Raw genomic sequence first — 18,998 nt, 5'->3', positions numbered from 1 at the left:
GATTCCACTTGTGGTTTTACAATCACAGAAGAAATAAATGCAGGAAGCCTCATCTCTCCTGTGAAGCTCCACCGGGCGATTCACTGCGAGAAATCAAACGTGCCTGAGATTTGTGGCTTTGAAACACAACTACTGTGAATGCAGATGGATGTGAATCATTTGGAAGAAACGGAGCGATCGGTTGTTGTATACGCTGCTGCCTTAACCGTTTTCAAAGTAATGGGCCAACGGGGGCGAACTTCACGCCAAACAAATAATATGAGTCTCTTACAAGCTATATATATATATATATATATATATATATATATATATATATATATTATATATATATATATATATTATTTTTGCCACCAGTAACAAGTGCACATAGCGTTATTAGTTGTGGATTTCTGGATTTGATGTTATTATTATTTTTCTGCCCAGTCAGAGGCAGCTGTAACATGTGCAGAGCAGCCAGCAGCATTTGGCTTGCCGTCCAACTGTTAATGAGTCCAGAATGGCTGATGTGATCTGATCCATACAGCCGTTTGTATCAGCGGGACCATAACTCTCTTTGAGAAAATTTATGAATATGAATGATATTCTCTGCTGCTTGATGAATTATAGAAGCTGTGCTGTGTAAAACAGCTCATTCAGTGTGGGGGACAGGGGAGAGCTGCTCTGTGCCTGCTGCACTCTAACATCCACCCTGAGTGTGTCAGTGAAGCCAGTTATTATCTGTGGACTCGGTTTTAATATGAGAGGATAAAGTGAAGACATATTGAATTGGCCACATTTGTCTGGTTTGAAATATGAATTTTGCCAGCAGCAGCACGTGGTTTGTCTTGTGCAGCCAATTTAGTTTTCGGAAATATCACTGAAAGGATGAGACCTGCACCTACTTCAACTCCTCAGCTAAATCACTGCGCAATGAGACAACTTGTATTTTTCCATTGCTTCACAGTTGGGATATCCTTACAGAGAAAGGGAGATGGGAGTTGGGGGGTAGGGTGCAGTGGCTTGTGTGTCTGTGTTTCGGTGACTGTTTCTGCAACATAGCCACCTCCAACAACTGACTCCAGACCAGTGATCTGCACATTTCAGGAATGTTATTAGAAACAGACATAATAGAAAAGGAGTTTTTTCCTGATCCAGGTTTCTGATGGTGCAAGCTCCAGATCATATTACTGACAGATGGCAATTTTAGATTTGTTTAATATGTAGATTAGCAATATATGGATCATTAAAGCAACACTGGGCAGCGAAGCTCAGCATGATTTCTTTAAAGAGAGCCATTGGAATCCGAGGAAATGCTTTTCTCTTTTTAAATGACTTTATCTTATTTGTATGCATAGATTATGTCTGACAGATATTCACAAATCTTTCCAATGCATATAAGAGTTTAATATTTTTTTTTGTTTGTTTGTTTTACAAGCATAAATCTCCCCCTCTGTACTACACCTATAACTGGTTCTGTATCTGGCTCACACTTGCAAAAAGTAGAAATACTACTAGCTCTCACTTTACCCATAATAACAGCACCTCATTCTTCCCACTCCTTTAGATATGACCATGATGTCCCCCTGGTGTTTCTCTGCTTCCTTAACCACACATCTATAACCTGATGTGAACGTGTGTTGTTGTGTGAGGCTCCCGCTCACAACATTCTCCTCTCCTCCTTCCCTGGGACAGCAGGCTGAGGCTGGAGGGAGGCCTGCAGCAGAGAGCAGGGCTTCTGGATTTAATGAAGCTCCAGCCCTGCTAGACCTTAAAGACATATCACAATCATCTGCCGTAATTCCACAGATGGTTTATGGGATGGCTTTGTTGGGGCCTGAGCCTAAATCTGCTTAAATCCTGTGGCCTCATTGGTTGGGCCCAGCACAGCAGGGTGAAGGAAAGAGGCAGTGCTGAGACTTTGTTTGTCATCACATTTCTACCTCTTTATACCGAGGCTGTTTACACTGCTTTCACTGTCAGCACACTTTGTTTTTTCTACTAGTACTGCTACTGCTACACATACAGTTACAAAAAATGTATTCTAACCTTACATGTTACATTTCAAATCTAAAAGGATTATAAACTGAACTAACCATTGGTTTATAATACGTATATTGAACTTTTACATAGTTAGCATCTATGGTGTAGTTGTAAGCAGCACTTATCAGTGTCTGTACATGTCAACAACTTTAACCCATCATGCAACAGTAACAGTTAATGAATGACTGACAACTTAATAAATCATAGTTGTGATCACATATGATGATTTGCTTTGAATGATTTGTTAAGGTGTGGAAACTGTTAATAAATGCTTTATAACACACAATCATTATTTATTTATGTGTAAGTGCATGCTGTTAACTGTTTACTGATGCTTGATGGTAGGTGTCATAATTGTTGATTATTACACATGTGTACATTAATAAAGACTTGCATTTGTTTACAACTTTGTAGTGTATTACAAGCTTTTTGACTGTACTGCTCATAAATTCTTAATAGGGCTGTTAAGATTGAGTGTTACAGAGAGAAGTGTTAGTGCCAGTCTTACTCTATTCATCCAGTTTACACTACTACTCCTGCTACTGAAAATACATGCTTGATTTTTACAGCTGTGCTGCACTGATACTGAAAAATGTATCACAACTAGTCTTGCAACAAGGGCCAGTATAATCACTAAGGTCATGTCCTCAGGAGATTTCACTTGAATTACAAATTCTCCAATCACACATGGCAGTGTTTTAGGCTGACTCTGATTTTTAAATGTAATTTATTTTGAGAGGAAAATAAAAAGTGGAGACAAAGTCTGCAGAAAATATATGTTAAAGGTTTAATGAATTTAATTTGACAAATAAATAAATACCAGAAAATTTTCAGACATTTTGGTGGCTAGGCAAAAACATTTTTAGGGGGGGGGTGGAGTTGCACCATGAGGAATTTGGACCCATGACCTCAACAATTCTAAAATGCTAGCTACAACCCTGCCTGCAACCACAACTATGGCAGCAGCAGCAATTGTTGAAAACTCAAATAATGTTCTACTCGCAGTATTTGCAAATGATAACACCACAAATTTCACTAGGATTTTTACTATTAGTGTTACTAGAAATACTTTGATACTAGTATAAAAACAATGATCCTCTGCAATGGCAAGCAGTTACTGAAACTTCCTCTGCTTCTGTGACTGCACAGTTTAGAAGACTGGGCTTCTTTTGCATTGATAGCAACAAAAGGCAACTTTTACCACTTGTACTACTACAACTTTATTAGAACTGCATTATTATAAATGTTTCCACATCATGTGAGAAGCCGGGGAGGAAATAGAGATCCTGCAGACTCTGTGTCTATCAGAGTCATTTGGTGCAGAGACAAACACAGGAACCTCAGCGGCTTCACAAGCTCCTAATGGACGGATGACGACGCCTCTAATGAATGCACTCATCATCTGTGTGTGGGGGGTGGTGGTGGTGGGTGTTTAGGGGTTTATGACAGTCTTTTGGTGTTGCAGCCAAACAGACGCCCTTCTCCTTTAAGCATCAGTGTACAACTGAAGAGACACATATTTTAAACACATGCTGGCTCCTCCGTCTCCTCCTCTCCCCTCTGCGCCTTTATAGCGACCAAATTCAATCTGGAGAAGTATGAAAAGAAGAAACCAAAAGGAAAGCTGCGCTGCTCTCCCTCAACTTTCCCATGGAAGCCAAACTGACACCAGAGAACAACAGAAAAGTTCTGTCTATAAAAGAAATCATGTAAATGGCGATTTCGATAATAAATCACAAAAAATCCCCCGCCATTTCTCCCAGATAGCCTTCTATTTAATTAGCAGTGTGAAGCGGCAATGCATTCAAATGAAGCATGGTTGTACTGTAAAGTCAGTTCTTTAATAGGAATCCAGCATCAGCAGTGCCATCGCACAAAGAAGAAAAAAAGAGACAACAACACAGAAGAAAGAAGAGAGCAAAACATACAAGAAGGGACTGGAACATCTCACATGGAAGAGCGGATCAGAGTGACTGGAGCTCGCCCGCTCGTCAATAAGCAATGAGACCTTTACTGCGGCCACATGGCTTAGATTTGTCTCATTAAAAAGCGGAGGGAAAATAAAAAGTCTTGTGGAGCTGTATCCATATTTATATCAGAGACAAGAACTCCAGAAACTTTGCCCCCCCACCCAGTCAGGAGAGTCAATACTGAGACAGGAAGGAGGTGAAAGTCATAAGAGCAGAAAATAACACATTCAATAATTAAAATAAAAATGATAATTTATATAGAAACATTGCTTCGTTTTAGTCGAACCTTTTCGTCCTCTCTGCGTCGATGCTTAGCGGCATTTCGGCTACATCAGCAAAGTCCAACTCATTACTGTTCACTATTAAACAAATCATAGACAAAAAGAGCTCATCGGACTGACATCAGAACAGATCATTCAGACAGTCGGCACAACATGGAGAACAGAATCTAAAGAACATGACAAAAAGAAAATTCATCTAGCCTATATTACAGTAAAGATGCCATGTCCCAACAAGACAAAACAATATTCAGCATATTTAACTCATTCCAATAAGAAAGACGAGGTTACTAACATTATATACAATAAATTAGAAATACTTCCTATTAAGAACTTCTACTTAATCTTTTTTTTTTTCCATGAGCATTCCCCCCAACAGATTTAACACACAAAGAGCTAAACGACGAAATAACGTCTTCAGAATGACGACTGACTTGAGGCATGCGAAAACTATGTAAACATTTTTACTCCTAAATAGAGGATTTGATGCCGCTTATCGAGAAATTGTAGCGCTTCTCTGTTAAAGACTTTGCAAAAGAGGCTGGTTGCAGACCCGTTCACTTCTGCTTGTAAATTCAAAACGAAAATAATAGGAACTAAACTTGTGTGTGTGTGTGTGTGTGTGTGTGTGTGCAAAATATATACATATACGAGTGTTTAATTCTTTAAATGTTGCAAAAGCAGCCTTTGAGTTTGCAAGCCGCAACGTCCACACACACACACACACACACACATGCACACACACACACACACACAACGTTGTAAACGCTGTAAAGCCAATGTGTTGTTTATGATCTGCCAATAAAACTGCCATCGGACGCCATTTAACTACGCCGACACTTCAAATAATGCCACGGCCGCTCGGCCTTCCAACACGGCCTTTTTAACACCCACGTCAGTAAAACTCTGTATAAACTCAACCTCTGATCAGATAATACCCAGAACTATTAACTGTAGACACGATTCCTAAAACATTTGGCGAATAAATCTGATGCTGTTGTGTCTGCTGATATAAAATTGTAACAAAAACTTTCGTCAAAAATAAAATTAATCCTGAACAGGAGTTCGAAAAACTTGTCAGTAAATATGGGAGCACATCCAGGAATTTCGCTCTAAATTCAGTCACAGGTTATATTTGGACACCGTCGTTGCGCAAACTATCTGTAGCCTATATTTCCTGAAATGAGAGAGAAAACCGCCTTGCATAGCAGATAATACACAATATACTGTATCTATAAAAATAGAGCTGATTCATTAATAAAATGCAACACAAGTTCCACACTGGATAAAGACTGGAAGATGGTGCCAGTGAAGATGTTGTTCAGTTTTCTTTGTTGCGCACCAGAATCTGAAATGAAGATGTAAAAATAGCAGCTATGAAAGATTGGTTCCGGTTGACCAGTCTACTAAGACTAAGACGCGTATAGAAGTATTTTAATGTTGTCTGGGAGTGTGTGGTGCGGAAGCATGCAGGGTCAGGCAATTTGAGAAGAAGCAAGCGAACCTGTATCTGGGTAATTTACCGACTAATTCAGGTCAGAGTAGTGGCTGATCAAGACCGCCTTCGCCTGAATAAATCTGACTTGGATTCACCCAAAAACAAGTCTTGCTTGAAGCCTAATTGAAAGACTGATGGACATGATTAAAAAACCAGGTGCTTTGTGCTGTGTCTCCTCTCAGATAAACCCTTCTAGCTCCAGGCTCATGTGACGCGGGAGGGACGACTATCGATAACCGATACAAGTCGTAGATGAGCCGCCGCCGCCGCAGCATATAAAGCATCTGGAGACGTAGCTGAAGGGTTGGGATCCACAATATCGACAGCAGCCTAATCGGATCCCCGGTTGCTGAGTCGGGTTAAACACCCCTGCCACCCCGTGTCTTCCCACCCTCCTCCTCCTCCTCCTCCTCCTCCTCTCCCGGTATCTTCTCATTACTTGGGCCGACACCCGGGAAACAAACGGCGGCTTGCTGTTTGTATCAACGAAGACCATCAGGCGCCTTCTAATCAAATTCGGCCATCAATGAGAGAAACAAGAGAAGAGGAGAAGGAGAAAAAGAAAGATGAACATGTGTGTGTGTGTGTGTGTGTGTGCATGTGGGTAGCCCCCACCCCGCTCCCCGTGCTTATTAATGGCCGTGTGAAACCCCGGTTTCAGCACCTTTGCGCGCCTCCGAAGTGACGGAACAATAAATAACTAATAAAAGGAAGAGCAGTGCTTGAGAAAAAAGAAAAACCTCTCTCTGTGTCTGTCTGCAGTTTGCAGCCTTCTTTCCTTTCATAAAGTGGCCAAATATCAAAGCCCCATTAATAGCACGATATAAAACTATGAATAGATAGGACACACAACAGCTATCATTTCATCAAACACACAGTACAGTCCACTGTTTTATATGGAGTCCGAACCGTTTCATGTAGAGGAAGTCCAGGAAGAGAAGTGATGTTGGTCTGTGAGATTTACGCATCGTTCTCCATTAACGCAAAATCAAATGATTCCAAAGTCCCAGCCTCTTTCAGTCTTACTGAACACCGTTCGCTCTTAAGACCTCAGTGTTGACGTGGCAGCGCCCTCGCCATTTGCTCGTGATCAATAAAGCAATTGATCAGTTGTACAGATCGGTGTGATTGGACTGAAGCTCCCATGGTAGTGCCTTGAGGGTTAAAAGAAATTTGAAATAGCGGATCTGTGTGTATATTTTTGCAGTTCTTGGGAAGGCCATTTTGTGTAATAGGAGACTGTATGTTGGATACACGAAGTGAGCGTGCGCGCGTGTGCGTCTGAGTGTGTGTGCGCTCGCGAGTGAGAGCTCCGCTAGTCCTTGGGTTGTTCCTTGCTTTGTTTCTTCATTTTCATCCTCCGGTTCTGGAACCAAATCTTCACCTGCCGTTCCGTCAGATTGAGCGCGCGCGCCACCTCATGTCGCCGGTCCCGCGTGAGGTACATGTTGAACAGGAACTCCTTCTCCAGCTCCAGAGTCTGGTATTTGGTGTACGGACATCGCTTCTTCCTGGAGGAGCGAGCGTGTAGCCAGTTAGCCGAGGGGTCATCTGGAGAAAAAGAGAAGAGGAGGAAGTGATTAATTAGAAAATAAAAACAAAACCACGCGCACTCTCTCTAATTCTCTTTTGACGTGATTCAAAACATTAAAATGACAGAGCCGACCACTGATATGTCTGTGCGTAAAAGTTGTGCATTAAAGCTTTGCTCGAAAACATCTGACTGCAATTGACACTTTGGTGCGTAAACTGGGTTTATGGCGTCAGCAGGACCGCAATTTTGACTCAAGTGGATCCATGGCGGTCTTATTTGACACCACGCGAAAGACAGACGGCCCGATCCATCCAATCTGCAGAAGGCAGAATGGACAAATGTAAAATGTAGAATTTAAAAAAGTGGAGGAAAACATGATATAAACAGTCTGATCCGAATAAAGATGATTGGTATTTTTGAGCTTGTAGGGTCATTCTATTGGAGAACCGGCCCAGACCTAGCTTTAATAAGCCCTAAACCAGTTTAAGTATCAATTTAAGCAAAAGTATTTAAAAACGTAATAATTCATTTTAAATTCGCCAGTGAGTCAGCTGTTAATGACTGTTACAGTAATAGAAGACAGGGAGATATTTCTGGGGGGGTTTCCATCTGAAGGTGACCTTCAGCGGAAAATTAGAAGATGCTGTGATCAAGGGGGGACATTGGTAATAGGAAAGTAATGACAGAAGATAAAGCGAGGCTACAGCTGAGAGTTATGGGTGACAGGATTGGGTGCGTTCAGTATCTGTAGCTAAATTCCACTTTGTGACCAAAAACGGAAGCAGAAATTTCTCCCACGTGATGACAGCAAACAAACAAAAACACATCAGAGGGGATGTTTTACATGGCCGGTGCGTCTTCTTCTTCTTTTGCCTCTCTTTCTTCTTCGTCTTTTTTTGTTTTATTTTTTTCTTTTTTGTTCGCGTGAGAACGATGGTCACGTTGCAGCTCAGCACGCTGTCACTGCGTCTCTCCTGATTGCTCCTAAATTAATAAGCGTCTGGAAATTTATGGCCCTGATGGGATTAGAGAAAAAATATTTCTTGTGTTCATCCCTCGCATTTCATCACGCTTACACAGAGTCAATATGAATTTAACACAGTCCACACAATAGGTTGCATGAACACTTATGGAACAGCACATTTTTCATAAATAGATACATAAATTAACTGATAAACACCCAAATTCTCATTACACAAAGTTTTGCAACGTTTTGTAGTCGACGTTAATGAGAAGTTGGTGTTAGGATAAAAATAAAGAATCTCTCTCGACATTCTGCTCCATTTTACCACTTCGGAGCCGTGGTGAGCTTCTTTCACTGTGGAAACACGTCTGAAATTCTTAAATGGGATGTTCTTCATTTTCAAGCGACAGAAAATTATATATTGTCTCGATTTTTTTCTCTTTCTGTTCCTCTTCCTCTTTTGTATCCTTGTTTGCCAGGCCACCCTTACTCCTACACTCTCCTCCCTCACCTCCACCACCCCACCCTCTTTACAGCCTTCAGACCAATGTAATTAGCAGAGACTTTTTGTTTGGGACGCATGGTTCTGGTTTAGGGCTGAAAGCTCTCTGCTTTTTCCCTCTGCAAAGCAGCAGGCATGTCAGCAATGAGGCAGCTTGCTGAGACTCTTAGGGATCTGAAGCTCTTTAAAGGAGAACTCTCTCTTTTAGCTCATTTTGTCCTTTTAACATTGTTTAAGTCCTGTGTCCTGTGAAAGCACAGGACAAAAATAAAACTGATCACAAATACCTTAAGTTAAACATTTCCATTTAAAAACAAAAACAACTATCAAAACACATTCAGTAACGCTATGAGAGGCGAGAGCTGGTTGTGGTTGACTCCCACTTTTACATCTTCTAAATAAAATCTTTGCCCGAGAGCATTCAGGCAGTCAATCACAGCTCAGCTAAAGCTAACAGACTAGAGTCTATAAAATGGAAAAAAGAAGACTATAAACAGAGCAGATAGGACAAATAAAAAATGTGTTAGAAAAGTTTGAAGATCATCTTTGATGATGAAAAGCAGTGAGGAGCAGAAACCAAGAGCACACTGGAACTGCTGTCTTTAAAGCTGCTGTTTCTCCATCGTGTTTTATCAGTGACACCATCTCAGTCAGCAGTGAAATTCTAAGTCTGGTGTACAACCAAAATGTGACTCCAAGAGGAGATTCCAATCTGGATGTATTGATTTGAAAAAAGTCAGTTTAAATAGAGTCACTGTTTTTGTTTCACTAAAGCCTTCCTGAGGCGATGGAAGTCAGACTGAATGAAGCACAGCGCAAATGTAGCCCAACCATCACAATCAGTTTTGGACTAAGCCCCATCTAAATCATTTTGTGCAGCGTTAGGGCCAAAAAGCTTCTCCTTGTTGCTATTTGACTCCAAGAAAAAAAAGGGAGAGATTTATCCTTGCAGCGAGGAACAGATCAGCTCTGCAGGGAGAGAGGTTATGAGGGAGATTTTTTGTCCTCATGTAAAATGTAGCCACAGTCCTTGGGCCTAAAATGGCAGAGGGGATGATCTTATCACTCACAAGTCATGGGGAAAGCCTGTGCTTCAGCACCTTTTGACGCCATGCAGGGAGAATTCGAGAATTTGTGTTTGTCCCTCCCTGACAAGCCAGTCTTTTTCTTAACTGATGCTGGGTGGAGGCTTCGTCTGTCTTCAATTTCACTGGAAATATTTTTTCCCACCATGACAATCATGCCTGCGCTAATTTGCCGAGGCAAATCACACAACAGCATATGACATTCATAATAATCTTCTTTTTTTCCCACTTATGAACAAAGAGCTGTTTAGTGTGGCACCATGGGCAATATTAGTTTATGTTTGATTCAACTGTCCTTTAAAATGAAATGGTTTACATGCAATTATGCAGTTTTGAAATCTTATTGAACATCAATTCAACCAGGGAAAAAAAGATTAATAAAGAAATAGTGTATATGCTCATGATGAGATAATATGTCAACATTTTGTATTAAATTCTAGTCTTCAGTTTACATATTATAATCTAAATTATGTGAAAGTAAGTAACTGTGTTAGTAATTGAAAAGTATGAGGTAATTAGTCAAAATTGTTTTTCACTCAAAAAGTCAATTATGTAACTATCATCATTATTTGAATTGAGAAATGTATAATCCTCCCTTTGTGTATCATCATTTTGAGAGATTAAGTTAGAGTATTTTAGTTTTGTCATTCTTGGTATTTCATTTCTGTTTTCTATTTCCTGGTAGGGCGACCAGTATTCTTTTAAGAAAAGACAGATAAGTAGCAGCAAAGCCATCGGATTACTATGGTAAAATCTAAGTGCACAGTTTACCACCAGTAATTTTATTATTGTAGTTCCTGTAGGTGGTTCAGTGACAAAGAGCAAAGGTTTAGAAAGACATGATTGGAAGTCATATTTTGAAGCCAGAAAATCAAAGCCAATCTACTGTTCATCACAGGAATAGCTGCCTTAATATCAATCAGTTCTCCTCCAGGTTTGCATTTCTGATGAAAAGTAAAAGCTTGTAAACACATCATGAACACTACAAAAGACATTCTCTTGTAAAAACCCTAGAGGTGGTTTCATCACCAAAATCTAATCCACTGATCAGTTGAGCCAACACAACAGTTTCATAACTCTTTTAACTTTAGGCCAACTCAGACAAGAAGTCCCATTTGAAATAATGGATTAAGAACAATGAGATAAACTCTTTTAAACCTCAAAAGGATTTGAGTTTGCTCTTTAAAATGTACAAAAAACAAGCATTGCTGTGAGTAAATTCATGATAAAAGTCTTACCCACTCAAAAATGTAGGAATAGGAACATGTAGGAACATGTGGCTGTTGTTTTGTACTTGTTAGCCAAGACACTGATTTTTGACTTTAAGAATGAGATGAGAATTATTTTGCAAACATTTCTAATTGGTTTGTTGGAATAAACATAGCATATTAGGTGCTATGACTGTCATACAGGCTCGGGGTTTGGAACTCGATTGTGGGGCTGTAAGATGGCTGCCAATGATGTGCACTGCATCACCCAGCCTCTGTCCCTGTGTGAAAAGAAAATAGCCTCTCTTGTGTTGTTCCCACCGAATTAGTCAGCGGCCATCATCAGTAAATACGTCCTTAATACCCTCTGGAATCAATTTCCTTCAACATGGCCAGCATGTAGAGGATCGATTTCATCTCAGAACAAAATAATGCCTGGTAAAGAGGTGAGGAGAGGATGGAGGGCTGAGTGTGGGGTGGGGATGTGCGGTGCTTTTGTCACACTGTAAAGTGGGCGCTTTGCATTCCCTGGGTGTCCAATCACCTCCAAGACCATTCATTACCCGAGAAGCTGTGCCACGACCGTGGCTGTCACCCAGGATGACGAACCAGCCGAGGGGTGGGGGGATGGGGATGAGGGAGGAGGGTGGTGAATTGGGTGATGCTCATGACACTGGGTGGTATACACTCTTTCTCTCAAGGGGTGGGAAGACAGTAAGGATGATGACAGAAAGAAAGAATGTTATTGGCGGTGTAGCTTGTATCGTCCTATCGTGAAGTTCTCTCTCTAGGCTACATTCATGTCACTGCAGAAGCAATGTCTGGCCTGGATGTCACATGGACAGGCACATGGATGAAAAGATAAATATTCCCGTAAAGCTGCCTACTATAGCCTATGGCCCTGCAGCACGATGTGTTCTATTGTTGGCCTATTGTGTGTGTGTGTGTGTGTGTGTGTGTGTGAGAGAGAGAGAGAGAGAGAGAGAGAGAGAGACCACAGTGATGAATGCATGGAAACAGTGACTGAAATGGCTACAAGACTAATATCACATCTCATCTCTTTCTTTCTTTCTCCCTCCCTTTGCAATTTCACCCTAATAGTTCCAGAAACTGACCTCTCATATATCCCAAAGGCACGTTATTACATTTCCCGAAGTCGTATTTTATCCCCCACCCACCTCAACCCTTACACCCCATCTCACCCAGCCACCAACAGCAACACGCCAATTAATGGGGTTGTTCACCCAGCGTTATAACTTAATAAACTTCGGGGGTAATAACTTTCTTGCTCTGCCCGGCAGCAGCAGCACAAAGACTGAAGTGTAACCTTGTAGTTTATTCTGGATGGCCGCCCAGCACCAGTAACACAAAGAGAATCTGTAGCTTGAAGCTGGCTTTAACTGGATGTGATATTTTTAAAGGTAGGATTCTACTGATGTTATCCCCACAGTGGTCATTCTGAATACCTGGGGAAGCAAACTCACACTCGTTCTGTAGTGCTGCCACCTTCCAAGATCATGCAGACACTGATTTCTCAGATTCCCCTGTTTGAAAGTGGAACAGTGACAACTGACTTCAGAGCCCAGGTTAACAGTTTACCATATTTTAGCCACTGACATATGCTGCCACATCCTGCCACAGAGCCAAGTTGGTAATCTTGGAATATGGCCTTTACACTGCCACTATTTGATTGTTTGGACATGGGATAAAAAGACACTTTTAGTGTTAGTGGCATCCTCTTAGGAATGTGTCCATCTTTGGCAATGCATAAGAGGTACCAACTTATTTGACTAGAACTCCTTAAACACCAACTGAAATTCCTTTATATTATCAATAATAGCAAGGACTTCCAGGAATTCTGCCATGTTGTAATATTTATTACAGTCAAATCTCACAAGTCAAAGCTCTCAGAGGAATTTGGCTACTGTTGAATGCAACATTGTGAGGCCACTTATGTGAATATGTCCAGTGGACACACAGTACAAAATATGTCTTTCAGACAATCTAAAACCCAGTGTGCCAACAGTGGACCAAGGCAACGATGATGCGGCTCACATTTTCAGTATGCCAAAAGTTTTCGTTCACTGTTGTATAGGTTTATGTTTCTGTTCAGTCTATATTTAAATTGTCATGCATTCAATTCACAGATATTAGTCACATGGCTGATATCACATAAACTCTGGAGAGGAAGTTTTGAATGAATATTTTACCCAAATTATTTAAATATAGACACATGAGGAAGCCTTTCTGACTTTGACTTAGCAAAACCAAGAACAGAACCTTACTGAAATCCTACCCCAAGTTAATGTATCACACACCTTAAAGGAATAGTTCAACATTTTGGGACAGTGCTTATTCACTTTCTTGCCAAGAGTTAGAAAACAAAACGTGACATTTTTACATTTAGTTTATTGCAAGTGTTAAATGAACAAGATATAATGTGTGAATTGATATGCTTTAGATGTGCTGGAAGGTGGACTTTGTTACATTTGGTGAGAATCAGGTTACCTGTTTTGTCCTGTTTCCAGTTTCTAGGCTAAACTAAGTGGATGCTGGTTGTACATTCATATTTACTGTATGGGCATGAAAGTGATATCAATCTGTACATCTAACTCTGCAAGAATGTGAATAGGTATGAAAGTACTCCTTTAACTTTAACCAGAATAAAACTGCCACAAACATCAACCAGACACCTGTGAGGGCAAGTTAATAATAATTTGAATAAGATACAGCTTGTTATAATAGTTATGTAATGGAAAATAATTATTTGTAATATCAAAACATAAAACTTTTTAGGTGAAGGTAGTGTCACTCTGTCACTGCAACGTAAGAGTATTATATGTATTTCCAATAAAATTCCCTTGATGGTGACATATGTACTCAGGAGACAGGTTCACATTGTCTGATTATACTAGCAGCTACAAACCTGACGCTGCACTGACCATCCTGTATTGAAGCAATGATAGTTATGGCCTGCATAGAGAAATGCATGTACATATTTGCTCCTATATAGTGTTCCAAATGGCTGCCAGGTGAACAATAGAAATAGCATTGCATTGCTCCAGTACAGCTCCCACTACCTGCTAAACTGACCCACTGCAGACAAAAACAAACCACAAGAGAAACTGCTGACGTTCTAAAACAGCTCAGAGACACTTTTTTAAAAAAATCTACAAGACCGAGGTTTGCCAGTTTGAACAAACTATGTTTCACCACCACCCAGCCAGACTGGGACACACAGTGTTACTGGTGGAAAGTCTAATAATTCAGACTGGAGGCTGACGGGCTCCATCCAGCCCTTAACCAGCCCTCCTGTCTGATGGATAGCACACTCAGTTGCAGTAATAAGGTGACTGAGTGTGTTTTCATGCATGTGTGTCTGAGAGAAAAACAGGGAGAACGAACTGTGTGTGTGTGTGTGTGTGTGTGTGGTGCCAGTGCAGTAATACAGTGTGTATATGAATGTGTGTAGTGTTCGTAATATTTTTGAAAATGTCGGTATGGGGGTGGAGGCCTCCCTTATTCTCTTTCTCACCCACGCGCGCACACAATGCACGTACACACGGATAAAACGGTCACGCGCTCAGACACAAGGCTCAGACTCCTCTGGCAGAAATGTAGATTTATCTGGCGGGATTAGAGGCGCGAAACAGAGCCCGTTCACATTCCAGCCTCGGTTAAAAAAATATGAGAAATAAAATGTAAAAAAAAAAAAAAAATCAAATGAGAATCTTTCCAGGGAGCGTTTTCCTGTAACGCCCGAAAATAAGTCAAGAAGCTTTGGAAAAGAGCTTCAGACTGAGCCAACCCCGCCAGCACATGATGGATTAAATGTTGTTGTTAGTGCGAGTGATGATAGAAAAACAGAGCAAACCCGTGTTGTCCTGGCCAAACCCTCGATGGCTTTATATCAAGATGATTGCGATTTCATGACAGGTAAAATATTATTATTATTACAGGGTGAGCAGATGAATAAAACAGCAACTCACATGCGACTGTACGACCAGCAGACTACAGACCATAATAACATCCAAACAGTTGTGCCTGATGTGAAATATTATGGAGTGAATAGTCAATCAGCTGCATTTGCTCAAGGCACTGAGATAGCTTGAATAAATAATCTAGGCTTGCATTTTATAGGCAATAACTTTGAGGGCTGATATACGATTCTTAACAATGATTCTACATTTTGATTGGTAATTTGTTCAAATTAAAAATAATAATAAACACAGGAAATATGGCATAGTTTTTCAGATACACCCTCACAAAGTGGTACTGTTAAAGTGATTCATGTAGTCTACAGATATATGTTCCGTCGCTGAAAGACAAAGCTCACTTCTTTTGTCTCCTGCTCATCTTCTCGTTGGTCTACAGACTGAAATACCATCAGAGGCCGCTGTGGGATTTATATGATTCTATGTAGATTTATACATGCTTTTAGAGTCCAGAGTTCTCGTCGTGACTGTCCGCTCGGATGTGAGGGGTCCTGAGTCCCGCACATCACAGTTAGTCCACGCTGCAGGCTGAGTTATGAGGCGTCTGCTCTATTGAGAACTAATCTAGCTTGCTCTGCGGCTCCGAGCCGCCGGGTCAGTGATGGACGGTCTGACTCCTTTTATGGTTTTTATGATTTTTAGAATCAGGCAGGCCGTGTATATGGCTGACATACAGATGATAATTTCAACTGATGGATAGAGAGAGAGGACGGGGGCGGAAACAATCATTGGATTATCCTTATTATTATGTTTACAAGTCGGATGGTAGAGAAAGGTGAGAGCGATATTTGAACAGAAATATGACAGCAGAGCACCATCACAAGTGCTTTAAAGCTGATGGCTGAGGAATTCATATCAAAGCAAAGTAGACAAGAGTAAGACTCTGTGTGTGACTGGCTTCCCTGAAACATAACACTGCATATCATGTTATATGTAATTATTATGTAATTGGCTACTTTCGCATGTATGGAGCTCATGTTTCGGCAGTGAGGATAGGAGGTGATTGTTGATTAGTGCATCAAAACTGTGCAGTGGGCGGTAGGATACAGAGCAGGTCTACAGTATACACAAGTGTGTAACAGTGCCACATATATATATATATATATATATATTTATGTGTGTGTGTTTTCATTCTTTGGACTGGTCGATCAGTCGGACTTGTTGCATAATGACTGACACGATGAGCTTTAAGACGCAATGGAGCGCAGACGGCAAGACGCGCACGGGCGCCAATGTGAAAAAGACAGAGAGAGATGAGGAGAGCCGTACGATCTAGAAACTACCCTCAGTAAAAAAAAAAAAATGTCCTCCCATTTCCACGGACACAGGATTTGATCATTCTAACCTTATATCTTAAATCTAAAGCACCAGCCACTTGGTCCTGGGCAGAAGTGCGCATGTTTCGACAATTTGTAACATTCAACAACAATCTAGAGGTTATCCAAACTCAGCAACGTTCTCTGATCACTGTCAGAGTGATAGATTTGAGGAGGAAGAACAGCAGGCTAGAAAACAATGAAAAATCTGTCTGCTACATCCCTTTTCTCTTTTCATACTTTGTTTGTCCACTGGAGCGTCTGCTGTTGCTTCATAACCTTACGACTCGCTCACTTAAATTTTAAAGGTTTTCAGAGGCAGTTATAATCTTTCGTTTACAAGCCTCTAAAATAGCTTTTACTTGGGCTATTGTCAGGTAATCCACACTAACAATCCTGAGTACTTTTAGTTACTTTCAAACTATACACAGAGATAAACAGCATCAATGTACATAGACAGATATCATCTAATCGCCCTTTTTGATTAAAGCACTTTCAATTTTTGTTATGACTGTGTGGTGTTAATCCTGCCATGTATTTTTTTATTCCAATTTTATTATAATTATCAAGTTTTTCATACTGTTATTCATATTGTTTTGTAACCTCCTTGGAGGCTATTGGAAGTAAAAAAAAAAAAAAATGGAGAAATTATACATGGCCGTTGGTTTTACGGTAACGTCGCAGAATACAGTTATTAAGCATCTTTGGGCGGGTTAGTAATCCGTTCCTACGGGAGCCGGCTGGTAACACGGGGATGATACGGCTAAAATATCACAGTAAACGTAGAGACGTAGAGAGCAGAAGGTGGGGGCACTTTGGCTCCTCAGCTCTTTGTTCTTGTTTTATGGCGGCATTAAAAGCATTTACAATCTCTCACTCTCCGCTCCCTCTCTCCTCTATCTCGCGCTATTTCCTGCTTTAATAACTTACTTTGATCCATGCTGTCTTTGTCCTCACTCCCTTCACAAATGTCCTTATTTTCTTCGAACCGTGCTCCCGGGATGGTGGCTGGATGGTGGCTTAGCTCGCGCACAGCCGTGGATGTCGACTCCAAGATGTACGTGGTGGTCTCGTGCTGGTGCTGTCCGCCGATTTTGGGTGCGATTTCCCCACCGAGGTGGCCGAGCTGAGGCTCCAGCTTAACCTGCCCTGTCTGGCCCTGCCCCGGGACAGACTCGGAGCCGCGCGGCGCGCAGTCCAACCATGAGCGAAGGTACCGTGTGTCCGCGGCGGGCACGTGCTGGGCCGGGATGTAAGGGTGGTAGACAGTAGGCAGTCCACTGGCACCGTGGTGCGGACTGAAAGGGCTCCAGGACGACGAGAAGACCGGAGGCTTCGGCTGGAAACTGCAGGATGGGTACGACTCGGGATGGGGATGCTCTGCATGCGCAGCGCCGCCAGGCTGCCTCCCGCCCGCGGCTGTAGCGGAGCTCGCGCCGGAATACTGGACGCTGGGAAAGCGCGCCGGGGTTGAGAGTTCATCGCTCTCGTGACTTATGATGGAGTCCACGTAATAGTTGCTCAAAGTCCCAGAAATGGACATTCTCGGACATTATCTGCGAAACGCCGCGAGTTCACAAAATAGAGAACAAGAAGAGAGACATTACGAGATTTTTCTCTCTTCCTCTCTCTTTCTCTTCCTCTGTTCTCTCTTTTGCTAGCTCTCCCCCTCCCTTCCTCTCTCTGCTCTCTGCCTCTCTGCCTCTCTTTCTCTCTCCTCTGTCCCCCTTCCTTCCAAACAACTTGCTCACTATAGTGAAACAAAGTGCTACAGCCTACAGTCTCGCACTGTGCAGGGCTTGTGTGTGTGTGTGTGTGTGTGTGTGTGTGTGGAGTGGGGTGGGGGTGTAGGGCGGGTGGGGTGGGTTGCAGGGACTGTGAGCGAGGCGCAAACTGATTGGCCGGACTTTTTCTTCGAGCCTGATAAAGCGTCAATGGAGCGTAAATCAACCCAGCATACCCCCCGACCTCCACCACCCCCCTCCCCCCACCTCTCCCTCCTTCCCTCTCTCTCTCTCATTAATAGATTGCCCCTCTTCTAAATAAATTGTCTTGTTTATATGCAATATGCAAAATGAACAGTTCGTGCGTATATCGAGTCTGTGTATCTATGGCCGCTGTCAAGCTAGAATTATACAACACCGTATATGCTTTGTCTAGACAGTTTGTTTGAAATGCAGAGCGGAGACAATGGCTGACAAATAAGCACCGCCGTCATTTATATTTATTTATTTATTTATTATTGATTTCCTTGATCAAAATAAATGCGCGTTCATTTCAGTGTGAAGCGCACGAGATGCATTTACTCTTGCTGAACTATGTACAAGTTATCACTTAAATCAATCTCAGCATCAGGGAGTCTGCATTTAAAACACCATTAGTATAAAGGCCAATAGGCTTACACTTGAGGCTGCCAGCAGCAGAGATATTTTCTAGCTAGATAGTGAAATTCACACCTAGGTGTGTTTAATTATTTACCCGCTCTCTAAATCTGCTCGGAAGGTTTTCTGTGAGCTGCAGAGCCGCCTGACACTGTTTTATTGGCAGATTAACAGTCATTTTTGTTAACGAGCGCCATTAAATCGGGTCCTGCGTGGTTATGCCCCTCGTCTTAACAGCGCAAACTACT

The 18,998-nt window shown here is 41.7% G+C and overlaps 1 protein-coding gene across 1 annotated transcript; it reads right to left on the bottom strand.

Annotated features, from left to right (window-relative positions):
- Positions 1–3,838: 3,838 nt before the first annotated feature.
- Positions 3,839–18,195, bottom strand: hoxb9a (homeobox B9a). Its single transcript, XM_018698466.2, has 2 exons — positions 17,300–18,195; positions 3,839–7,316 (listed from the first exon to the last, which is right to left on the bottom strand). Exons 1-2 carry the CDS (start codon positions 17,910–17,912, stop codon positions 7,081–7,083), a joined length of 849 nt encoding a protein of 282 aa, XP_018553982.1. The 5' UTR covers positions 17,913–18,195; the 3' UTR covers positions 3,839–7,080.
- Positions 18,196–18,998: the final 803 nt, after the last annotated feature.

The sequence above is a fragment of the Lates calcarifer genome, linkage group LG11 (assembly GCF_001640805.2).
Source record: "Lates calcarifer isolate ASB-BC8 linkage group LG11, TLL_Latcal_v3, whole genome shotgun sequence".
Lineage (NCBI taxonomy): Eukaryota > Metazoa > Chordata > Actinopteri > Centropomidae > Lates > Lates calcarifer.
The sequence above is the reverse complement of the archived record's forward strand: the minus strand, read 5'-3'. Positions and strand labels throughout refer to the sequence as shown.